We start from the raw sequence: 25,825 nt of genomic DNA, 5'->3' as shown, positions 1-25,825 counted from the left end.
AACTATTTTTGGGACTTCCTATCCATTATAGTTTACTTCTTATCCTTTTCTTCTCCTGAAGATGTCCCACAATGCAGTGGGTATGGATGAAAGTATGCAAATATAAAACCTTATTTCTATTTTCATTGTCCTTTCTGTTAGAATAATATAGGTTCTGTTAAAGCTTAAAAAAAAAAAAAGGTAAAGGACCCCTGACAGTTAAGTCCAGTCACAGACGACTCTGAGGTTGTGGCGCTCATCTCGCTTTACAGGCCAAGGGAGCTGGCGTTTGACCGCAAACAGTTTTTCCGGGTCATGTGCCCAGAATGACTGAGCCACTTCTGGCGAAACCAGAGCAGCACACAGAAACGCTGTTTGCCTTCCCTCCAGAGTGGTACCAATTTATCTACTTGCATTTTTGGCGTGCTTTCAAACTGCTAGGTTGGCAGGAGCAGGGACCGAGCAATGGGAGTTCACCCCGTCGTGGGGATTCAAACCTTCTGATCGGCAAGCCCAAGAGCCTCAGTGGTTTAGCCCACAGCTATTAAAGCTATTAAGCCCCAAATATGTAATAGCTTAGGTCCCCTCAGTTGGTGTTTATCCAACCCAGGTTGACTACAACACCCATAATCCTTGGCTATAAGCCATGATGATTGGGGCTCATAGGAATTTAACATCTGGGGGCCCACAGCTTCGCTACCCCTGCTAGAAGCCCCCAGGGCAACTGTGTTCTGGGCTAGGTTATTCTCCCTCGCCTCTTTCCTTCCAGCAAGGCATCCCTTGAAGCATTTGTCACTCGGTGCTGACCAAGTCATTCGTCCTTCCCCGCCTCTCACCAGCTGGGGTTGAAAAGGCCCTTGGGAAAGCATTGCACTCCCGACATCCTGGTGTCAATGGTCCTCCGTGGCTTTTGGACCAGTTCCATTTGCATCCAGCTGGACCAGGCACACTGCAGAGCCATCGCAGGCCAAGTGACTCTGACCTGGCATGCCATTCGGACTTCTGTTCTTCTGCCCCCTCAAAAATGTCACTTCTGCAAAAACCCAAGTTTCAGATTCTGAAAACCCACAAAAGTTTATGCAAAGTAAATGTGCATAATTATTTCGGATTTGCATTGTGTCTTTTAGAGATGGCAGTCAAGAATATTTCGGTTCGCACACAAGGTTTAGCAGGGGTGCATGATTCATGGTGCAGGTACCCTCTGGCAGGAAGCATTAATATGAGTACTTAAAATTCTTTAAGTGGGCTGGTGCTAAATGCAACCCCAAGGGGACAGTCCTGGAGCCCCAGGCAAAAAAATAATAAAGATGTGCAAACTGGAACGTGTCCAGAGGAGGGCAACCAAAATGGTCAAAGGCCTGGAAATGATGCCTTATGAGGCACGGCTAAGGGAGCTGGACATGTTTAGCCTGGAGAAGAGGAGGTTAAGGGGTGATATGATAGCCATGTTCAAATATATAAAAGGATGTCACATAGAGGAGGGAGAAAGGTTGTTTTCTGCTGCTCCAGAGAAGCGGACACGGAGCAATGGTTCCAAACTACAAGAAAGAAGATTCCACCTTAAACATTAGGAAGAACTTCCTGACAGTAAGAGCTGTTTGACAGTGGAATTTGCTGCCAAGGAGTGTGGTGGAGTCTCCTTCTTTGGAGGTCTTTAAGCAGAGGCTTGACAACCATATGTCAGGAGTGCTCTGATGGTGTTTCCTGCTTGGTAGGGGGTTGGACTCGATGGCCCTTGTGGTCTCTTCCAACTCTATGATTCTATGTCGAAGAAGAAGAAGAAGAAGAAGAAGAAGAAGAAGAAGAAGAAGAAGAAGCTCTGTTAGTTGGTTCAGCCTCGATCTGTGGGAAAAGCAGCTGTCTGTGTAAAGAAGGCTCAAGATTAAATGCCTAGCCATTTTCATTGCAATCTGTTGTTATGAAGACTTACAGCCAGATATAAACTGTCAGGGGCTTGAGATGCAAAAGAGAAGGGAAGGTGGTCCCGGGTGTCTGAAGACAGAAGGCACTCCTAGAAACATGGAGACAGGCAGTGTGCAACACACACACACACACACACACACACACACACACACACACATTAAAGGCTTCCATTGATGTTGGATGGGATAGGGGTGGTGGCAAATTCTGCCCCACTTGGAATCTGGGTCAAACTGGGTCCCAATTGGGGGAGGGCAAAATGATTCCAAACCCGACTCTGAGATCAGACCTAGCACGGTTTGAGCATATCCCAGAAGTCCCATTTATGATATAAGGTCTTTAATGGTTGAGCTTGCACTCCCTCTGATGGGCTTCTCTGGATAGAGCTGGACTATCTCTGAAGTGTGGGAGGAGGAGGAGGAGGAGGAAGAAGAAGAAGAAGAAGAAGAAGAAGAAGAAGAAGAAGAAGAAGAAGAAGAAGAAGAAGAAGATGATGATTTTGGATTTGATACCCCACTTTATCACTACCCTAAGGAGTCTCAAAGCGGCTAACATTCTCCTTTCCCTTCCTCCCCCACAACAAACACTCTATGAAGGGAGTGGGGCTGAGAGACTTCAAAGAAGTGTGACTAGCCCAAGGTCACCCAACACCTGCATGTGGAGGAGCGGAGACGCGAACCGGGTTCACCAGATTATGAGTCTACCGCTCTTAACCACTACACCACACTGGGAACGTTCAGGGAGGCAGGAGAAGATATATTGTTTACTTATCCTTCCTAACTTGCGTTAGCAAGTTCTATGTCTTAACAGAGTTTAAACATTCCCCTTTAAACGCACAGCGGTTTGCTTGTTGCAGGTTCATCTGAACCTCTCTATATAAGATTCCTGGTAAGATCCCTTCTTGTCCCTCTTAAAAAGAATATACACCACAACCTTATTCAAGTGAATATAAAAGTAGTTTACTCACATTCATTCAGTTCACAGTTAGATCACTGAAGGCAGACTTAGGTTACAAAAGTATATATACATGCGGAACTATCCCATAAGGGAGTTAGTCCCAAGTGACTGCAGACAGACAGTCACTTCTGCTCACACATAGAGAAAAACAAAATGGAGAAAAGAGGAGAGCAAAAGAACATGTGCTCGCCTACCAAGATCAGGCCACACCCACATCAAGTCACATGCAGAGTGAGTCTCTGTCCCAGCTCAGGAGGAAACAGGAAGTTCTCTCCTGGCTGCTACAAAGCATCCCCTAGCATGTCCATTTTGGGAATGTTGTACTTGACTGCCATGTTTTACATCCCACGTGAAGGATCAGGAACATCACTTGGGGGTGCACCTGTTGCCCTCTTTGTCACTGGTGGCGCAAGTGGCTTCAGTGGTTAGGAGTCCCTTCTGGCAGTTGACATGACAGCTTTGGCCATTCCTGGATTGGGATAGTCTAGCTACAGCAGTCCAGGCATTAGTAATCTCCAGAACTGGATTACTACAATGTAGTCTAGCTGTGGCTTCCCTGAACATTGGTTTGGGAGATGTAGCTAATGCAGAATGTCACAGTGATGCTTCTGAAGTGGACACCCTGTTGATAGGAGACAGCTAAAAGACCTGCACTGGCTGCTGATAAGCTACTGGGCCAAGTTTAAGGACTTGAATGAGACCTTCGGGTCATAGTGGATAGTTTGATGGGCATGTCATCCCAGTGTACAGCAAGTGTGAAAATAGCAAATTCGGAAAGGAATGGAAAACAAAACTGCCAACATCATACAGTAATGTCGTCGTACAAATTGATGGCACAACTGTATTCAGAGTACCCAGTTCTGGGTACCTCAGCTCAAAAAGGATATTGTCATGTTGCAAGAGGTTCAGTAAAAGGCAACCTTTTCTGATCACGGGAATGGACGAAAGGCTGCAGCATTTGGGACTTTTCCATACAGAGAAAAGTTTCCCCCCCCCCCATAAGTCTAGGACTTGTGGATGTCCAATGAAGCTGAATGTTGCAAGATTCAAGACAGATAAGAGAAAGTACTTTTTCACACAGTGCATAGTTGAACTATGGAACTCACTTCTGCAGGAAGCAGTGATGGCTTGGATGGCTTTTGTCAGGTGCTGATGGTGGTTGCTCGTGAGTAACCAGGCAGCACTCCGACCTGTCTTTTACAGGTTTATTGGTGCAAACTATTTACAGTGCAGAACCACAAAGTTCATGTGCATCTAGTCACTTGCAGAATCCAGGAGTGGCCCCTTCTGGCTTTTCCCCCAACATAAGAACTTCAGCATCCCAAGCCTCCGCCTCCCCTCTTTGCGTTTCACCCCTGTGCACAAGGTGGGCAACGGAGGTGGCGTGGGTCCCTCCTGGCCAGCCTGGCTGGGTGAGGTGTTGGTGCTCTCCACAGCATCCTCGAGCCCTTTCCTCGCTCGGCTGGTCCCTTCCCTCTCTTCTCCACTGGAGGTGTGGCTTTCCCCACCACTGGAAAAGGAACTGCTCCTCAGGATTTTTGGAGGCTCTCGCTATCCCAACGGCCCCCCTGCCTCCCTCCCCTGTTCCGATGGCAATCCCCTGACAGCTTTAAAAAAGGATTAGGCAAATTTGTGGAGGAGAAGACTATCAAGGGCTACTAGCCACATTGGCTGTTCTCTGCCTCCATCGTCAGAGGCAGCAGTGCTTCCAAATGCCAGTTGCTGGAAAACACAGAAGGGGAGAGGGCTCTTGTGCTTGGATCCTGCTTGCAGGTTCCCCATGGGCATCTGGCTGGCCACTGTGAGAAAAGGATGCTGGACTAGATGGGCATGAGTCTGACCCATAAGGCTCTTCTTATGTTCTTATGCCCCTGACTTTGATCCATGTGGGAGACACTCCTTGTAGTGTCATATGTTCCTGAGGTCTGCCTTATGTCCACTGAGACCAGGGCCTTCAGTGTGGTGGCACCTGCCATGTGGAATATGCTCCCAATGAACTTCAGATAGGTGCCTGCAGTATTTGCATTGTGGTGCCTGCTTAAAACTCACCCTTTGCATGAAGGGTGACCCAGCTATTGTTGTTGTCGTCGTTTAGTCATTTAGTCATGTCCGACTCTTTGTGACCCCATGGACCAGAGCACGCCAGACACTCCTGTCTTCCACTGCCTCCTGCAGTTTGGTCAAACTCATGTTCTTAACTTCGAGAGCACTGTCCAACCATCTCGTCCTCTGTCATCCCCTTCTCCCCAGCATCAGGGTCCTTTCCACCTTCTCATGAGGTGGCCAAAGTATTGCAGCCTCAGCTTCAGGATCTGTCCTTCCAGTGAGCACTCAGGGCTGATTTCCTTCAGAATGGATTGGTTTGATCTTCTTGCAGTCCATTGGACTCTCAAGAGCCTCCTCCAGCACCATAATTCAAAAGCATCAATTCTTCGGCAATCAGCCTTCTTTATGGTCCAGCTCTCACTTCCATACATCACTACTGGGGAAACCATAGCTTTAACTATACGGACCTTTGTTGGCAAGGTGATGTCTCTACTTTTTAAGATGCTGTCTAGGTTTGTCATTGCTTTCCTCCCAAGAAGCAGGGACCCAGCTATATTGATGTATAAATCCGATCTACTGATTTATGGTGCCTTTTGTACTTGTTTTATTAAGGAAATTTTATTATTGAATCTACACTATTCACAGCCATGATACTTTTTCTTAATCCTGGCACACCATTCCAAGTTCTGTTTCCACTGAAGCCCAGATTAGACTGTGGATCTTAGTCTGGAATTCAGGCTAAGTGGAATTAGTGTATTCTGGGATCCAAAAAGTCTTTCCAGAAGGGAACCCAGCAATACTTAGCATGGGGGCTCTGGGGAGAGAGAAGGATGGAGGTTTTGCTAGCTGGAAAGAAAAACCTCACTAGATGCCAGGGTTTAAAACTGAGGCTGTCTTGTTGCAAAACAGCATGTGCAAGCCACAATATTGTCATAAAATGCCAGGCCCAAGCCACAGCAAAGCAAAAACGCAACATGGAGGGTTGCTCACAGCAAAGCAGTATCAAATGTGGCTTTTAATATTTTGTTGACAAAAAAAAAAGTACCTCAACATTCTGAGAGTCACATGAATTCTTTGTCAGGGCTTAAAGCGACTGGAACAGTCCCAAGGGCTTTGTTCACCCCACCACTCCCACCCCACCCCAGCAGATTTGAAAAGAAAAGATACACAAATCATTAATCTACTTCTAAATGGTTTACAAGACATGCTGCAAAACCAGGCTTTTGAGTTTCCATGCAGCTTCCTTCTTAAGCAAAAACACACATAAACACACTATTAAAAAACCACCCTGGTGTTTGATAGAACCAACTCTCATCTCTTTGCCAGAGGCTGCCTATGAGAATTGACTTCAGGAAAGGGAGAATGGAGGCCACAGTCCCTTCTGGACTACCTTCCAAAAACCACATGACACTGGTGGGTGGGGCCAGGAGCAAAAGTGGGTGCAGCAATTGATGTATTGCAGGCTGATTTCTACACCCACACCCCTCTGTATCAAAGGAAGCAAGAAGCATTACCAGCATCCCAGGCAGCCAAAGCCTTCAAAGAGGCTGCAAAGCAGAGCCACTAGGTGATGTGGCTGGGGAGAGTCCCAAGGGCCAGGTGGTGAGGCTTGGGGGGCCACATTGATTCCCCCCAGGCTTAAGGTTTCCCACCACCATGTTGGAGCATGAAGACATCAGACACTGAAAGTTTGCAAAGTGCCCAAAATATTTAGATTGCTGGTTAGATTGGTCTAAACTAGGGCCAGGGCCTTTTCAGTACTGGCCCCAACTTGGTAGAACGCTCTGTCACATGAGACTAGGGCCCTGCGGGACTTGACATCTTTCCGCAGGGCCTGCAAGACAGAGCTGTTCCGCCTGGCCTTTGGTTTGGACTCAGTCTGACCCTTATGTCTTCCGTCCCCTTACGATTTTGATCTATGGGCTACCGTATTTTTCGCCCCATAGGACGCACTTTTTCCCCTCCAAAAATGAAGGGGAAATGTGTGTGCGTCCTATGGGGCGAATGCAGGCTTTCGCTGAAGTGTGGAGAGTGAGAGGCATCGGTGTGCACCGACCCCTCTTGCTCTCCAGGCTTCAGGAAGCTATCCGCAAGCCTTGCAAGCCTGGCGGGAGTTCCCGCCGGGCGCGCGAGGCTTTGGGCGGGTGTCCGCAAGCCTTACGTGCCTGGCGGGAGGTCCCGCCGGGCGCGCGAGGCTTGGGGCGGTAGCCTGCAGCCCGAAGCACGGGGAGCCCTCCGGAGGGCGCCCCGTGCTTCGGGCAGGTGTGTGCAAGGCTTGGGGCGGCAGCCACAGCTGGGGGGGAATAATTTTTTTTATTCATTTCCCCCCCCAAAAAAAAAAAACAAAAACTGAGGTGCGTCCTATGGGCAGGTGCGCCCTATAGGACGAAAAATACATTTTAAAATGAAGCTGCATTTTAAATTGAATTTTAACCTGTATTTTAAACCCCCCCCCCATTATGTTTCTATTGAAATTTTATTGGTGTTACCTGCCCTGAGCCTGGCTCTGGCTGGGGAGGGTGGGGTATAATAAAATTTATTATTATTTCATCACCCGCTGCAATATGTGGGCTATTAGGTACAGTGGTACCTCGGGTTAAGTACTTAATTTGTTCTGGAGGTCCGTTCTTAACCTGAAACTGATCTTAACCTGAAGCACCATTTTAGCTAATGGGGCCTCTTGCTGCCGCCGTGCAATTTCTGTTCTCATCCTGAAGCTAAGTTCTTAACTCGGGGTACTATTTCTGGGTTAGCGGAGTCTGTAACCTGAAGCGTATGTAACCTGAAGCGTATGTAACCCGGGGTACCACTGTAATGTTAACAGTGCATAGAGGTGTAACGCTTAACTGGTTGTCCGAGTGCAAAACTGATGCTGGTAGTGGCTGATGGGACTTGGGAGTCCAACAAGTGGAGAACCACAAATGTTCTCCAACCCTTCAGCAGTGAGAGAAGAGTGGGTGACCAGGCAGATGAGTGCTCCCTTCCTTCCCATGAAATCTCGCAAGCAGTTGTCCGATCCATGGAAATGTATGTTGCACTGGTTCGTTGGTCGGCATCCGTCTGTCTTTGGAGGCAATGGAGGAGTGAAGTCAAACTGTTGGAAGGTTACAGCGCATGCCGAGGCTGCAGAGACCAATGCACGAGAGACATGTTTTGTTGCAGCTGGGGCAGAGGAAGGCGTCCGGTTGTGCTGCTGCAGGTGCACCATGGTGTTTCTTCTCTCTGCGGTGTTCACAACGGTCATTCCTCCTCCGGCCACTGCTATGGATGCACAACCTGACTGCCTGTCTCCAGGCACTGTGGTCGTCTGCAAGAGATTCCCACATGGTGGGGTTGATGCCGCCAGCCTTCATGTCATGTTCACAAACATCTTTGTAGCTGGTGTGCCACGATTTGATCCCCCCCCCCCCCCATATACAATTTAACATATGCTTTTCTAGCCTTTCCTGTGCAACTGCACTAATTATTGAGGGGAAATATTGCTTTCGTGCAGCATCACAGCTGACATTAAGCATATGACAAAATCTATATCAATTAGCAAGAAAAAAAGAGTGCCTGAGAGAGTGTTCCACCATTTGGTCTGATGCACAGAAAAACAAGTTGAGAAACTTATCAAACTGATGGGAACCTGGGTTCAAATCTCCACTTAAGCCATGGAACTCACTTGGGTGACCTCAGCCACATTCTCTCCCCCTAACCTACCTCACAGGGTTGTTGTGAGCATAAAATGGGGAGGAAGAGAACCACGTACACGTACCACCTTCAGTTCCTTGGAGGAAAGGTGGGATCTAAATAAAATAAATAAAAGGAAGTGCCAAAAATTTGAAAAGTGTCTAGTTCTGAGGCATCCTTTGAGCTTGAGCCAAATGGCCCTTCTGGTCTCCCTAACCCAGAATGGTCTTGGGACTAGATGACTTGGGTCTCCAAGCACCCCATCCGACCCTAGGGGTCCTTCAAGTGGAGGAAGGGCAATATATAAATAAAATAAAATACTGTATTTTTTGCTCTATAAGACTCACTTTTCCCCTCCTAAAAAGTAAGGGAAAATGTGTGTGCGTCTTATGGAGCGAATGCAGGCTGCGCAGCTATCCCAGAAGCCAGAACAGCAAGAGGGATTGCTGCTTTCACTGCGCAGCGATCCCTCTTGCTGTTCTGGCTTCTGAGATTCAGAATATTTTTTTCCTTGTTTTCCTCCTCCAAAAACTATGTGCGTCTTGTGGTCTGGTGCGTCTTATAGAGCGAAAAATACGGTATGTTTACATGGAAATAAGATCCATTGATCACAATGAGTCATTGCACAGGGTAAAAGAAAATGTTTGGGCGATGTGGGACACAGACCTCTGTGTGGTCACCATCACACTGCAATCCTTTGTCACATTGAAATCTGAATTGCAGGCTGAAGTCAGTTGAAGGAGAGGATCAGAAACTCCTAGGTAAACAAGCAAACCAGCCGTTCGTGACTCTCCCGCGCATGTTCACACGACCATCTGGATGCCCCGGGAACAGCCTACAACGGTGGGTTTGGCATCAAGCAGAACCCACGTACAAGATCTGCCTTTGGACATGCACTTACGCCTTAAATATATATATATATATTGTAAGCACAGGAGCTGCAAGGCTTAAATCGGCCGGCTTCCTCCCTCGTAAAGCAAATCAAACAGGTTGCAGGGAGCCCCGCCGAGGTGATCATCCCAGAATAACGGCATCTCTAATAAACACCGAGGGCTTTGCAAGGGACCAGAAGCGCATTAGCGTTAGCGGCAGCGCCGTCGACGACCAGCCCTTTGCTGCTCTCTAGCGTCTCTCGGTCGCCTCGCCCAGGAAATGGAAATCCTTCAATGAAGCTATTTTCGGTATATAAATATATATATATCTTTAAGGGCCTCCCTCCCACCCACCCACGACCCAGCGCGTTATCCCACCGCCCCCCGCGCGCTCCGTCCCTCTTTTTTTAAAAATTAAGAGGAGTCTCTCCTTTGCCTCCCTCCCGCCTCTCCTGCGCGCGGTTGGCCACCCACCCTCGCTGCCAAACTTGCAGAGCCAACCCCTCCGGCCACCCTACGCCGGCAGAAGGATGCCACGAGCCCTCTAGGAGGAGTTGAGGAAGGCGACTTGCTGGATTTCGCTGCTGCTGCTGCTGCGCCGTAGATCTCGCTGCAGAGAGAGAGGGAGAGGGAGAGAGATTGACAACCCGGGAGACGCCGAGCGCGCAAAGCTCCCCAGCGCAAAGTTTGCGCGCCCGGACGCAGCCTACTTTTGGTCCTCTGGTTCCCCAACCGTCACTTCTCTCCCGCTCGGATTGGAGGGGGCTCGGATTTAGCTGCAGAGGCACCGGCGGCGTCTTCCCCGCCGTTCCCCTTTTCTCTCCCTCCGCGCTCCTGCGTCGCATCCTCTGGACCGACAAGCTGGAAGGATGTCCGGGAAACTGTCAAGCGGCCGGCTCTGGACACTGACGACGCGACGCTTGCGCCCAGCTCGGTCCTTCTTCCCGAAGCCTACACAGCCAACGCATCTTCCTGGATGAAGGACCCTCGATGGGGGAAACAAGCGGCGGGCCGAAAGGAGTTATTTAAAGGAGTGATTTGCTGCCTTCTCACCCCCGGTCCCAATTTTCTGTTTTATTTTTTATTCCCACCCCCGCACCCCCGCGTACAGGGGTTGTTGCTGCTCAGCCTTTTTACAAGGGACTTTTGCAAGCGCGCGCGCGCTTTGGAGAGGTGCAAGGAGGAACGTCAAATACTTTTTTATCTTATTACTGGGTGGAGGAGGTGGCTGAGGACGAAGGGGACAGCTCAGGGGCCACACACACAAACACACCTGATGGACAGAGAGGTGAGAGGGGGAAGGGAGGGAGGGAGGTGAAAGAGGTAGCCCGCGCAGCATTGCCGGGGGAGGAGAGAGAGAGAAAGCGGGTTCCTTGAGTTCCAGCTCCTTTGCAAGATGATTTTGCTGCTCATGTGTGTGTGCAAGAAGTGAGAAGAGTAGGGACACAACAGCATCCCTGGTGGCGTGCAGTGACGTGGATAGAGGTCCACCTTTGCAGGAAACGATGGTGTAAAAAAAAAAAAGGATTGCAGAGGAGGAGAGATATAAGTGGGAGGAAACTCCTCGTGTGCAAAAAGAGAGACTTTTTTCTCTCTCTTGGGAGTGTGGAGTTCAAAATCATTATAGGTGATTCTGGGGATGGTACCAGGGAGAGAGTGAGCCATGCCTGTTGCTCATCTCCTAGGCACCTCCATCACGCTCAACCCATCTCCCATGGAGACTGGCCCCTTTTGAAAAAGAATGACTTTCCCTGACCGGATTAATGCCAGCTTGAATGGGAACCACACGGGAGAAGAAGCCGAGGGGGTCAACGGGTCCTGGGCAGGGGGGGATGTTGACCCCGACAACAGCACCTCCTTGGCACTGAGGTTGACCTTGCAGTCGGTGGGCGTGGGGGTCTTCCTTGCCCTCTTCATCCTCTCGGCCATTGTGGGCAATATCCTGGTCATCCTCTCGGTGGCCTGCAACCGTCAGTTGCAGACAGTGACCAACTACTTCATCATCAACTTGGCCATTGCTGACCTGCTGCTCAGCACCACTGTCCTGCCCTTCTCAGCCACTTTGGAAGTTCTGGACCTGTGGATCTTTGGCCGCATCTTCTGCGACATCTGGGCGGCGGTAGACGTCCTCTGCTGTACCGCCTCCATCATGAGCCTGTGCATCATCTCTGTGGATCGGTACATCGGGGTCAAATACTCGCTCAAGTACCCCACCATTATGACCGAGAAGAAGGCGGTCATCATCCTAGTGGTGGTCTGGCTCTCTTCCATGGTCATCTCCATTGGGCCCCTCTTGGGCTGGAAGGAGGAGCCGCCCGAAAACGACGAAACCTGCAGCATCACGATGGAGCCGGGCTACGCCATCTTCTCTTCGCTCTTCTCCTTCTACTTGCCACTCATGGTCATCCTGGTGATGTACTTCAACATCTACGTGGTGGCAAGGAGGACCACCAAGAGCTTGGAGGCCGGGGTCAAGAAAGAGCGTGGGAAGTCCATGGAAGTGGTGCTCAGGATCCACTGCCGCAGTGTCCTCGAGGACTCCCTGGCCGCCAGCACCAAGGGCAAAGGGCACACCTTCAGGAGCTCTCTCTCAGTGCGCCTCTTGAAGTTCTCCAGGGAGAAGAAAGCGGCCAAAACTCTTGCGATCGTTGTCGGGGTTTTCATCCTCTGCTGGCTGCCTTTCTTTTTCGTGCTGTCTTTCGGTAAGTCAGGCACCTTGACTTCTCTTGTGCGATGTTCACGTGATGCGAGTTCTCTTTTATATGACATCTGTCTTCTCTTTTTACATTGCATCTGTCTTCACTTTTATATTTTTATATGTGGTGTGTTTCAAAGTATGTTGCTTACCATTATGTCTTATTTATGATACTTTTTTTAAAAAAATGTTTTATTGTACATTTCTCTGAGCTCCTTTAGAGGAAGGGTGATCCAGCAATGTGATTAATAAATTGTGAATTCTAGCTGCTCCTCAAGGGTGAACTTTACAACCTTTTTAGTCTATTTTTCTAGGTTCCCTTAGAAATAAAATAGGCTGGCAGTGGGGATAACTATCAGCCAATGTGGGCCATCCAGTAAACCTTGAATCCCATTAGATAGCTCTGGATAGCTTCTTATTATCATTAAGTTTTGGCCTTGCCACTTCACCTGTCCAGTTAAGCCAGCAGTGGCCTCCCTTTCAGGGCTGTTGTTGTTTTGACCCCACAGAATATAGTTGCTCAGAGGCTAGATGAGAAGAGGACAATTCTTTATTTGATTTCCTTATTTGAAACGGTTCTGTCCACCTGCAAGTGAGAAAACACAATCATCACCAAGACCCAAATGCTTGTATATAAAAAAAAGTATGTTGATATCCCATAGTAACAATGTCCCACACGGACATAAATAATTGTACAAAGTTATATAGAATTTTCTCATGTTGCAATGAGCCATACAAGCAGAAAAGTAGCCATACTACGGAATACTGGTACTTGTCAACTAATTGACTGAAAATGCAAATTTTAAACCATGCTTATCATATGACTTGAGTGGCATCCAAACACTCACTGCCAATCTCATCCTAGGCACTTTGTAGGAGAATCAGTCCACTGAGCTCAGCAATGTCTATATTAGAAAGAAGAGGTTCTCTGGGGTTTCAGGTAGGCAGCCTTTGCCAGTCCTACCCGGAGATGCCAGGGACTGAATCTGGCTCTGTCACTGAGCCACAGTCAGTCCCAAACGAAAGCAGCTGCCTTACCCCATGTCAGGCCATTGGTACACCTAGCTGGCTGGCAGTGGCTTTCCAAGGCTTCCCACTAGGAGGTGCTGGGGACTGAACCAAGGACCTTCTGCATGCAAAGCACCGAACTACCACCCTTCCCCCAATCTGCATGGCAGGGTCATGCTACAGATAGGAGGTGGTGCTCTTTTTCAAAGCACCGCTCAGCATCCAGTGATTCATGCTCATTTGGAAGCAAGAAGCACCCATCAAATTTGCACGGGAGCTCAAGCCCCTTGATGTTGACTACTCCAAGGACTGTGGTGGAATGGGGAGTGGAGAATACCCAGCAGTTTGCTGTCCCATGTGGCTGCACTGCACATCGGAAGGTGCGTCTCCCAAGATCCTTTGCGGCCATGCAAAGGATGCCGGGACACCAGGCACTCAGCTGCATGGAAATCCAAGAGAGGTGCCCAGGTATCTTCTTTGCAAAGGCAGGCGTCACTCAGATTGCAACCAGATTCCTGGTACCCTCAACCAATATCACTGCCTCCCCTCTGAAATATGACAATGAGACTTTCCCTCTTCGTTCTGACTCAGAGCAGTTTTTCCAAAGTCACCTGGTACAGACAGGCTGTTGATTTGTTAGTCTTACCCATGCTACAAAGCTAAAACAGTTGGTTTCCACCATCAGGCGAATGCCTCCCCAAAATGTGACAGACCCTGCCAGGCAAAGCCTACCTATTACACCCCTGCCCCACCCAAGGCAGCCCATTGGTAGCTAAATGGAATCTCTCTGCTCAAAGTCAACAGTAGAAAACAACATTAGCCTTTGCTAATATGTTTCCCAGTGGCATTTGCCTGGGTTTGGACTCAGAACTCCTCCAAGCAACCTGCTTACTGAGCCATCATCCTTCATGCAGAGATGAGACTCTCTCTACTCTTTATTGCACATTGGTTCTGATATGTTAGTGGGGACGTTATATGACGAGTGTCCATTCTGTATACATCCCACTTTGCTTTTGAAGTGGTGGTTTCTATTAATCATTTGTTTAGCTCACACTTTTCCTTGTCTCTTTCCTCACTGCAAAAAAAGAAAAGTGTGCTTTTGTTTTGTTTTCAAAGTGGATTTCTTGAGCCAGGGTAACAGAGCACTTCAATCCAATCTACCAAAATTTCCTGGTATGTTTTTGAGAATTATTTTGCTCATAGAATTATGGCATTCTGAAGGCAGCCTAGATAGAGGACTGGACCAGAGAGAGAGACAAGGGACTTTCCCAAGGCCACAAAGTGAATGTGAGGCAAAGGTGGAGTCTGACTCAAACACAAGCAAATCTCCCAATATTTTCTGCAATCGCACAGTATGACATGCTAAAAATGTTCCTCTTCTCTCCGCCATCAGAAAGTCAATCACTGCAGATCCAAAAATAAATTTAGGAGGCTGGCAGGATCATTACCTTATTCCATCCCACTGACTGCTATGATGCTAATAGGGAGCTTCCATGCTTAGAAGCAGTCTACCCTAGAATGCTTTTATTTATCTCTTTGCTTTCAAGCATATACAACACGTTTTCATATCAGTTTCAAAAGGATCTTGCAAACTAAAGCTGTGTGCACACTCCTGTTTGCTTTGTATCCAGTATGCTGCCACTGCTGGTTTAGGAACTGGGGTACACATGACAATAGCCACAATCCATATCTATTCTGTATATATCCTATTGTTTCTTAGGAAATGCTGTTCTTTGATGCATTTTTTCTGTGCAAATGGAGGAAAAGAGCAAGCTAGCTGGGGAAGGGCTGTAGCTCAGTAGCTTTCTCTGTTGCAAGGAAACCTGTAAGAACTGTAGAAGCAGAATGCAAGAAACTCTCTCTTCATATTTTTTTTTTACTTTTTTTGTATGCTAAATTCTAACCCTCGTGATTCGTGGATAAGTGAATTATTCATCGTGTCCATAGATGATACAAAAATATGCAATGGTTTTAAAATTATAAAAAGGGGATGATTGGATTAAACTAGAGAGGAGACGACTGTCTAGCCCGTCAATCCACTGCTCCCTGTATCCGGTTTGGCAGAGATGGATTTAGGACAGTGCAGCTGGTTCTGCCACGCTGGGCGCCAAACCTAGGGGGCACTGCAAGAGATCACAACTATGACATAGTGAATGGAGCAGAACAGAAGGTGAGAGGCATGGAGGGGCTCCGAATTTTGGGCTTTTACAGGGCGCTGCTGAAATTTGAAGTCCAAAGTCCACCCCTCATGGGGAACCAATGGCTCTTCCCATGTTGCTCAACTCCAGCTCCCATCAACCTCAGCCAGCATGGCCAAGCATGATGGCAGCTGTAGTCCAACAGTATCGGGAGGACCACTGATTCCCCATCCCTGGTCTAGGCTGACCAGGGTCTCCTTACTGGAAGTCTTTCCTAGCCTTACATGGTGAAGCCCAGGATCAAACCTGTGGCCTTCTACATGGAAAGCAGATGCACCGCCACAGAGCTATGGCCTCTCCCCATTGTTTGTAGGAGTGGATAATTGCCTCCAATCTAACCATGGTTTGCAAAATTTACCCACGGCTGCACTTTAGACATAGGAATCTGCTTCATACCAAGGAAGGTTGTCTTGCCCAGTGTTAACTGAACTAACTGGCAGCATCTTCCCAGGGTTCTCTTCCATGAATTTGCCCAATCCTCTTTTAAAAGCCATCTGGATTGGGGGTCATCACTGCCTCCTGGAGAATTGGGTTCCATAGTTTAATTATGTGCTGCATAGCTGTGGTGCTCTGTCGTTTCCTGCGCAAGGTCTGTCCTGCAGCAAGTTGTTCCTGGGCACCAACCCAGCCTAGATGGCCATTGAGGTCCCTTCCACCTCTACAATTTTATGATTCAGTGAATCCCAGCGTGCGGAGGAGCCACAGTGTGCAGCTCCCCCCACCTGATGAGTCTCATGAGACCAGGGCCCTGCAGGATCTGATTTCTTTCTGCAGGGCCTGTAAGACAGAGTTGTTCCACCTGGCCTTTGGCTTGGAATCAACTTGATCCCCTTCCCTTCTTTCCTTTTTCCTTTCTCTTTCTGTGATGGAACTCCTATTTGGGGACTTCCCTGGCTTTTTTCTGGCCCACGTAGGACCAGTCTGGATAGTTGGCCTTGGTGAAGATTTGACATTTTCATCCCCCAAAAGCTTTTGATTTGAGTTTCTACTGAAAGGAGGCTGCATTTTAATGTTGTATTTAAATCAATTGTTTTTATATCTGGTGTTAGCCGCCCTGAGCCCGGTCTTGGCTGGGAAGGACGGGGTAGAAATAATTATTATTATTATTATTATTATTATTATTATTATTATTATGCATCTTGGCATGTGTTATCCCCAGGAAAGGAGCTGGGTTGCAAAATCTCCTACATATCACCGTCCTCGTCAACAACTAGGCTGAGCTATTTGGAGAGCTTGCAGAATCTTTTTCTGGTGCCTTCTGCGGAAAGTTTGAAATGCCACCTGTGACGGTTGCTTTTTGCTTTGATGGGTATCTGTAACAGGAGCCGCTTCCCTCCCAACCCCACAGATTCTCTGCTCCCCAGAGTAATGATGCAGTCATCAAGAAGTACCTGTGCAATTAATCAAGACAAGTTTGCCTGGCTAATGAGGCAATTTGGAAAAGCTGTTTGTTCAACAAGGGAGAAATGGCTGATTAGTTGGTGGTCTCCTTTTCCTCCCTGCCTTGGGGGTTAAAGACTTCTGCCTTTGCACCGCCATACGGGGCACTCAGCATTCCTGTGAAATGACATACTGTATGCAAAAATTATCATTTAGATTTACCCTGATTTTAGTCCCATAATGAGCAGGTTGCCTATGCTTGTGGACTTTGTGCAGATCTCATTCTCACACTTCTGTCTGATTCCACTTATTGCTATCAACCTTCCAAGAAGTCTGCTAGCCTCTAAAAAGGGCATATTTTTAGCCCGGCTTCTTATAAGCTATTTGGAAAAGCTAAAGAAAGAGTGAATCTATACTTAACTCAGATGATGGGGGGATAGAATTTTGGAACATGCCATATCAAATGGCAGGTGGGTACTGATTTATTTATTTATTTATTTTTAAAGAACTTGGCTTCTAAAAAGCTAGAACCTAAACCTTTATCCTTGGTGTTCTAGTTGTCTGCATGCAGGGAGTTTTCTGCATTCAGAAATGGAACTCAGCTGCATTCTGAACTGGCATAGTCCACAGAATTCATCCACTTCAGTCGGCTACCTAATGCGAGGAAGGACCACGACTCAATGGTGGAACATGTACCATAAATGCAGAATGCACTGATTCAATCCCCAACATCACTCTCCTCTTTTCCAGGATAAACATACCCAGATCCTTCAACCACTCCTCATAAGGCTCGTTTTCCAGGCCCTCCTCTGCACACAACCCAGCTTGTCTACATCCTTCTTAAATTGTGGCGCCCAGATCTGGACACAGTATTCCAGGTGTGGTCTGATCAAAGCAGAATATAGCTGGACTATTACTTCCCTTGATCTGGACACTAGACTTTGGTTGATGCAGCCTAGAATAGCATGAGCTTTTTCTACTGCTGCATTTGGTTCTTCCTGCCTAAGTGCAGAACTTCACATTTGTCCTATGTATAATGTATAGTTAGGGATGGGGGTGGCGCTGTGGGCATAGGACTTGCCGATCAGAAGGTCAGCGGTTCGAATCCCCACAACGGGGTGAGCTCCCATTGCTCAGTCCCTGCTACTGCCAACCTAGCAGTTCGAAAGCATGTCAAAGTGCAAGTAGATAAATAGGTACCACTCCAGCGGGAAGGTAAACTGTGTTTCCGTGTGCTGCTCTGGTTCACCAGAAGCAGCTTAGTCATGCTGGCCACATGACCCGGAAGCTGTACACCAGCTCCCTTGGCCAATAAAGCGAAATGAGCGCTGTAACCCCAGAGTCGGCCACGACTGGACCTAATGGTCAGGGATCCCTTTACCTTTATATTGTATAGTTGACCTATTTTGTTGTTTAGTCGTGTCCGACTCTTCGTGACCCCATGGACCAGAGCACGCCAGGCACTCCTGTCTTCCACTGCCTCCCGCAGTTTGGTCAAACTCATGTTCGTAGCTTCGAGAACACTGTCCAACTGTCTTGTCCTCTGACGTCCCCTTCTCCTTGTGCCCTCCATGTGTCCCAACATCAGGGTCTTTTCCAGGGGGTCTTCTCTTCTCATGAAGTGGCCAAAGTATTGGAGCCTCAGCTTCACGATCTGTCCTTCCAGTGAGCACTCAGGGCTGATTTCCTTAAGAATGGATAGGTTTGATCTTCTTGCAGTCCTATACATTACAAAGAAAAGGTGGCAAAATGAGTTGCTAGAATTCTGGACTGTGTGATTTCAGAATGCAAAAGGGATGATGATGATGATGATGATTATACAGTGCTACCTCTGGTTACATACTTAATTCATTCCGGAGCTCTGTTCTTAACGTGAAACTGTTCTTAACCTGAAGCACCACTTTAGCTAATGGGGCCTCCTGCTGCCACCGTGCCACCAGAGCACGATTTCCGTTTTCATCCTGAAGCAAATTTCTTAACCCGAGGTACTATTTCTGGGTTAGCAGAGTCTGTAACCTGAAGCGTCTGTAACCCAAGGTAACACTGTACTGCCCTATACCCGCAGGTCTCAGGGCAGTTCATAAGATAAAATGACATAGGATGGCTCATAATATTGCATCACCTGCTGCCTGTTGCACAGTTTTTCTACATGCAAGGGAGCTTTTTCCATTTGAGGAGTCAGGGGGTGGATGGAGGAGACACATGACAACATTTATATGGCAGGCGCATCTTAAGCAGATGTCAGTGTCAATGGGATGCTCCTTAATTATGCAGATGGGCGTACTTAAATTCCTAGAAACCCTTGTAAATCTCTGATGAAGCCACAAGGTAGCCCGTTCCCTTCTCTCAAAAGGGGCAGATTGTCCTATCAGGGCATGGACCAGTTACATCTGGTAACTTGTAAGCTTTTAATTGAAAAGGAAAGAAAGATGCTGGGGAAGCAAGGTTGTCCGGAATCTTTATTGCTCCATTTCACGTTCCCTGGGATATATTTAACGGGGACATTTTTATCAGATAGAATAAGTGATAGAAAGTGACTAGGCTATTTTTATACAGTCCGGCAGAGCGGACATGACTCAGCGTTTACCTATCTGGAATAAGGATTAAAGGATCTGAGTTGGTGGAAATGAAGAGGCCACAGTTGGCTGGAAAACCAAACAGCGAGAGAATTGGAAGTGGTCCAGTCGCTTGTGCCCCAGGTTCTCTAGGGCTTTTCTGTCACTACATCAGCCTGATAGCTGGATGGCCAGGAAAAGCCAGCTCAGCAAGGATCAGATGATGCAAGCGGCCCAATAAGATTCTTCCGGGTCCTATAAAACATCTGGCATTGGCATGGTTGCTCTGATCTCTGGGTGCATGTGTGGAGGTTTAAGTTAAGGCCAGCAGATATGGTCCCCAATCCGTGTGTTCTTCATGTGCCTTCTCCATGGGAGGTCTGGAGGGTGGCAATATGAGAACAGGGCCTTATCTGCAGTGGCTCCCCATTTGTGGAATGCTCTGCCCAGGGAGGTTCAGTTGGCGCCTTCATTATACACCTTTAGGCGCCAGGCGAAAACGTTCCTCTTTAACCAGGTCTTTGGCGGATTGATATACAATGCCCTCAGAAGGCAGGGTTTCCTGGGTTGTTTTTGTTTTTATCATGTATTTTGTGATTTTATGTTGTGATTTTATGTTGTAGCCAACTGGAGACCTTCAGGTTAGGGCTGTATACAAATTTAAATATAGTGGACCCTCGGCTTACCCAAGGGTAACATAAACTTCGGGTTGTGAAAGCGGCAAACCCGGAAGTATTTTTCCGGGTTTCGCCGCTTGTGCATGTGCAGAAGTGCTAAACGGCACCATGCGCATGCGCAGCAGAGATCCTCCAGTTGCGAATGAACCCTCTTCACAACTGGAGGTACCACTGTAACAATAACAACAATAACAGCATTCAGTGAACATGTCAGCAAAAACATGGGTTTTTTTCTCATTCTCTCTCTCTCTCTCTCTCATTCATTCACTCTCTCTGCGATGAACTAGCCAGGCCATCAGCTTACTGTTCAGGATTAATGCTGCTTATCTTTTCTAATATTACTTGGGGATGGCTTAGAGAAGGGGTTAAGGGCCATGACTCAGCGACAGAACATCTGCCTTGCATGCAGAAGCCCTAGGGGCAATCTCTGCCATCCCCAAACAGGGCTGAGAGTGAACGCCGCCAGACACCATGGAGAGCTGCTGCTGCTGGACAGTGTAGACAATACTAAGTTAGATGGACCTGTGATCTGACTTGCTGTGATGCAGCTTCCTGTGTTGCAGGAGATCTCACTGTCTTTGAGTGTTCTAGATGCACGTTAAGAAAAGATGCCTGATAGGGTATCATAGGCGAGGGTGCAAGTTCTCCTCCCCACCCCAGATCACTGTACTAAGTGTCTTCCATGAGTCTTCTGAAGCAGGGAGCCACCTGTACACATAGAAGCTTCAAAGCATGGGACTGCTTTGAAAGAGGGTTCGACAAGCTCTTGGAGGAGCTAATGGCTATTAACCCTGATGGATATGTTCTGCCTCCACTGTCGGAAGTAGCTTCTTCTTCTTTGGCAATCACTCTTAGCCGAATAAGATTGTCTTTCATGAACATGGTTTTAACAGTGAGTCCATCAGTGACTGTGGAGGCCAATTCTGGATCCACACATCCTTCCACAGTGGGGACATAGGTTTCCGGGCAGGAGTTGATCATGGTGTGGATTTGCCAAGCGTGCCTTCCTCTTAGCACGTTTCTCCCTTTCGTCCTGAGTTCGAGTGTCTTCAAAGCCCATGACACCTTTGGTAAAGGCTGTTCTCCAACTGGAGCGCTCGCAGGCCAGTGTTTCCCAGTTGTCGGTGTTTATACTACATGTTAAGTACTGAAGTTCTTACCCTGGGCCAACAGGGGGATACTGTAGATAGTTTTCACGCAGGTCCACATGTGCAAAGAAGGAATTGAAAGTGACGTTCAGTGATTGGATAGTTACAGAAAGTTGTTACTGTTGCCTTGTAGTTGAGCTCTATATAAGCAGGTTGGCTGAACCCTTCCAATTCAGTTCATTTCTGGCCTGTGAATAAACAAGAGCTGTCTGAAGAATTGCTGTGTCATCTGATATGTTCATCCACAACTTAACACTACAATTTTTTTTAGATTTGCCTTGAGAGAGTCTTTAAACCTCTTTTGTTGACCACCAGCATTACACTTTCCAATTTTAAGTTTGGAATAGAGTAGTTGCTTTGGAAGACGATGATCAGGCATGCACACAACATGACCAGTCCAACGAAGTTGATGTTGAAGTTTGAGGTAGCATGCTCCTGAGCACCAGTGGCTGGAAACTACCTGGGGCGGGAGAGCTTCTGTTGCAGTCAGGTCCTGTTTGCAGACTTCCCATAACAGGTATCTGGTTGGCCACTGTGAGAACAGAATGCTGGACTAGATGGGCTATTGGCCTGACCCAGCAGCTGTCATCTTGTGCTCTGATTACGTCACCCCATGGGTCAGGGAGCAAAGACTGGCTGCGCTTAAAACAACAAAAGCATCATGGCACTTTTGAAAATAAACAGAATTTATTTGTTGTTCTGCCGGCAGCTGAAGACCTCTGTATTGCAATAGACTTTGAGGAACTGACTGCTTTTAATGAAAGGGCTGGTGCTGTGCTGTTTTTATTGTAATTATCCGCAATATCGCATAGACTAATAGAATCGTAGAGCTGGAAGGGACCACGAGGGTCATCTAGTCCTGCCCCCTGCAAGGCAGGAATCTTTTTGCCCAATGTGGGGCTCGAACCCGCATCCCTGGGGTTAAGAGTCTCCAGCTCTACCAACTGAGCCATCCCTGATGCGCTGACCCAACACAAGGTGGGTTAATGTTCTTTTAGGTGTGGAGGTGCAGCTGGTGCAATCCAGCTTCTGATTCCGCCATTGTTTACCTGTCCAGTATTCCCTTTGTGTGTGTTTTTAATTGACTCTGTTGGAACAAATAGAATTATCCAACACACTAATTTATTCCCACCACCTTCAGGAATGAAAAGAAAGGGGGCCGGGATGATAAACAGGAAAGCTTCTGAGCCACTCAAGTGATGGTGCCTGTAGAGTTTTAATTGTGGAGCTGTTCCCTGGAGTGGATATATATTCTCTCTCTTAAAGCCCAGCATTGTTGCAGAAATAGATGAACTCAGAAGGGCTAAGCAGCCTGAATTTATAGCCTGCCAGCTGAAAGGGGACTTTTATTTGATGGAGGTATTGTGCCCAAAGAAATATAGCTTGCCATCAAAGCCATTTGTTGTCCTGCACTTTGGAAACGGAATGTCCCCCTTTAAAATGTTTTAACACTGAGACATCCACTCTGGAAGGGAGTAATTAAATTAAATTTGGGGACTATTGCATATTAATTCCTGATCATACCCCGGCGAGCCGAGAAATAGCAAAAGTTGGTTGGAAAGCTTTGGATCAGAAGGAAGTTGCTTAAGGCACATATGATAAGACAGGCTTATTTCCTAAGTATGGAAAGCTTCCCCAACCCAGTGCCTTCTGGTCTGAGACAGCACAGCCTCATTGCAGTCAAAAACATCTGGAGAGTACCTGATTAGAGATCTTTAGCCTTTTGGTTTAAGTCATTGAGGATGCTCTAAGGCAGACTGGATGTTCTTGGTAAAGTTAAAGGGACCCCTGACCATTAGGTCCAGTCGTGACCAACTCTGGGGTTGCAGCGCTCATCTCGCTTTACTGGCCGAGGGATTTTTACTGGCTTCCAGGTCATGTGGCCAGCATAACTAAGCCACTTCTGGCGAACCAGAGCAGCGCACAGAAACGCCGTTTGCCTTCCCACTGGAGTGGTACCTATTTATCTACTTGCACTTTGACATGCTTTCGAACTGCTAGGTTGGCAGGAGCAGGGACTGAGCAACAGGAGTTCACCCCATCGCGGGGATTTGAACCGTCAACCTTCTGATTGGCAAGTCCTAGGCTCTGTGGTTTAACCCACAGTGCCACCCGTGTCCCAATATCTTCTTGGTATTTCCCCTCTTTTTCTCCCCCTTAAAATGACAACCACACAAACAGTCTTGTAAAAAGAAAATCAGGATAACATTTACTCAGAATATTTGCTGAAGAGAAACAGATACAGCAGATTTGTTCAGGCAGCCTTAAAATGGTAATTCGGTTGCAAAGACATACTGTACTTAAGTCTAGTTAGAAATGGTGTCTGAGCTTGGAACTCAAATATGTAGATATTCTCATGTTGCTTGCAGAAGAAGAAGAGGGTGTTCCCAAGCAGGTTGGACCTAACAGGGCTGGATTTAGGTTTAATGAGGCACTGAGCTACTGAAGGTAATGGGGCCCTTTATATGTCCAGCGCTGTCCTTTGACAACAACAAATTGTCGCTGTTTTTTGTGTTGAATAGATGCTATACGGTAATTTATGGACCTAATAGGTATCTAAAGCCATTTGCACATGCAGAATGTAGACACCCTGTATATAGAAATGAGCAAACCAGAGATATTTTAGGGAGCAGACTAGCAGGCGGGGCCCATTGCATACATCACAGGATCCTACACAACACAAAACACTGTTGCTGTAGGTAGGTTTTATTTCATTTCTTTTTTATCTTATATTTCAGAAATGTACATCCAGTTTTTTTCTCCTTTAAATTTTTTGGGGTTCCCCAAGAGAGTGGGGCCCTAAGCTATAGCTTGTTTAGCTTATACCTAAATCCAGCACTGGACCTACACCCTCCCTCTGTCAGGGCACAGCGGGAGTGTTTCTCACAGAAACTGTGAGTTTCAGTTCCTGTCATGTGTCTACCTAGCAATACATGAATTTGGCTGTGCTTTTAATATCCCGCAACTGTGACACTAGAATGTTGGATAGTTTGGGGCCCCTTTGGCTTGCTCCAGCAGCCGGGATCATCTTCTGCTCTTGAATTCTTGATTATGGTGTGCGTGCGCCTAATATTTTTATGCAACCTTCCTGCAAAGGCTACCACACGCACACAGTATGCAACAAATCTAAATGATTAAAAGAGCATCATACAAACCAGGACCAGCCCAAGACATGTTATGGGCCTGGGGATCATTCAGATGGAAATCCCCAGGTATCAAAAAAGGCTGTTTATATATGCCACTACTGCGGCCCATGTTTTGTTAGCCCCAAAATGGAAAACGAGTGAGGTCCCAGCCAAAGAAGAATGGCAACTTAAACTGATGGAATATGTGCAGCTTGCTGATCTAATTTATAAAATAAGAGGAAAAGGAGAGTATACGTTTAAAGAAGATTGGGAATACATGGGTGAAAATTGTGTACATTTGAAAACGTTGGCAGCTTTAAGATAAATTCAACAGTGTAAATAAGTTTTGATGGATGTAAAATGGAATACTGAATGATTTAGTTTATGTAAAATATGCAGGGATTTATGACATGCAAACTGAACCATGGAAAGAGAAGAAGGGAAGTCGCTGATATTTTTAGGTTGTTTAAATGAATATTCTAAATTGTAAAATAGAAAAACTTAATAAAAAATATGAGCTGAAAATGATGCTTGTTCCTTCCCCATTCCATGCAGTCCAGCTGACCGGACTAGCAGCCAAGTTGAGCGGCAGAGGAACTGCTTTGCATGTAGTACATCCCAGTTTCGGTTCCTGGCATCTCCAGGTACAGCTAAAACCCTGGAGAGCCTCTGCCAGTCAGTGCAGACAGTGCTTGGCTACAAGGACCAAGGCTCTGACTTGTACTAAGGCAGCTTCCTGCTTTCCAGTGCATCTGATTTCAATCCTGGTGACAGGACAGCATTTCCCACCACACCTGACGGCAAGACGCTTGCTTAGAGGCCATGCAGTGCATGCAAAGCTCTGGCTCTCCAGTTCCTCCCTACCGTTTCCCACCTGTCCCCCCAGCATCTCCCACCTGAGGCAAGCATCTCATTCTGTCTAATGGTAGGGCCGGCCCTTCCAATGATTCTATGGTGCTTCCATGGGTAGGGAAGATTGAGGGCGGTCCACGGACGCCAATAACATCCCCCTCATCCACATGCTCAGCCAAAACTTGGGAAAGAGGGAGATACACGATAATCATTTGCCGCACTTCCCAGTTGTTACAGTTTTATTCCATCTTTCCTAATAAATGCCCTGCGAGAAAGGTCAGGTCGCGAAAGATGATGACCGCCTCATGAACATGCTTTAAGCTTTGTGGCTGAGTGCCGATTTAAATTTGGGGATAATCCGGCACTCTCCAACCGCCCCCAGCAGCTGGCAGCCCCCCTAGAAGGTTCCTGTCCTTTGCCCCTGTTCCCCAGATCGCAGTTCTACCAATCCAAAGGCTGCCACTGCGAAACAGAGAAAGCTGCATTTCATAATGCCCGGTAATTTATTGGCACAGCAAAGGGCAGGCATGACTCGACTGGAGGAAACGGTTCTTTAATGCTAATCCTTATGGATAGCTCTCTCTGTTGATGCCGTCTTTCACTAATACGTTTGGTCGAAAGCCAGAGAGCTGTAGCCCTCCAACAGTAGCACCCACATGCCTGCGCACACAATATCCCGCTGGCAGGTAGCAAAATAGAAAAAGGCATTTCTTCTGTCTTCCGTGCCCTTCAAGAATTCTC

At 47.3% G+C, this 25,825-nt stretch overlaps 1 protein-coding gene and 1 long non-coding RNA gene across 2 annotated transcripts in view; both read left to right on the top strand.

Annotated features, from left to right (window-relative positions):
- LOC307224471 overlaps positions 1-25,825 on the top strand; it is a 560,506-nt gene that overhangs the window by 369,997 nt on the left and 164,684 nt on the right. The gene's annotated exons all lie outside the window — the stretch shown is intronic.
- The window catches only part of ADRA1D (adrenoceptor alpha 1D), a 63,582-nt gene continuing 47,617 nt past the window's right edge, over positions 9,861-25,825 (top strand). The window contains exon 1 of the mRNA XM_079990946.1: positions 9,861-12,148. Within this exon, the coding sequence (XP_079847072.1) occupies positions 11,188-12,148 (961 nt within the window). The 5' untranslated portion in view covers positions 9,861-11,187. The remainder of the gene's footprint in view (positions 12,149-25,825) is intronic.

The sequence above is a fragment of the Podarcis cretensis genome (genome assembly GCF_951804945.1).
Source record: "Podarcis cretensis genome assembly, chromosome: 9".
Taxonomy (NCBI): Eukaryota; Metazoa; Chordata; class Lepidosauria; order Squamata; family Lacertidae; genus Podarcis; species Podarcis cretensis.
The sequence above is the reverse complement of the archived record's forward strand: the minus strand, read 5'-3'. Positions and strand labels throughout refer to the sequence as shown.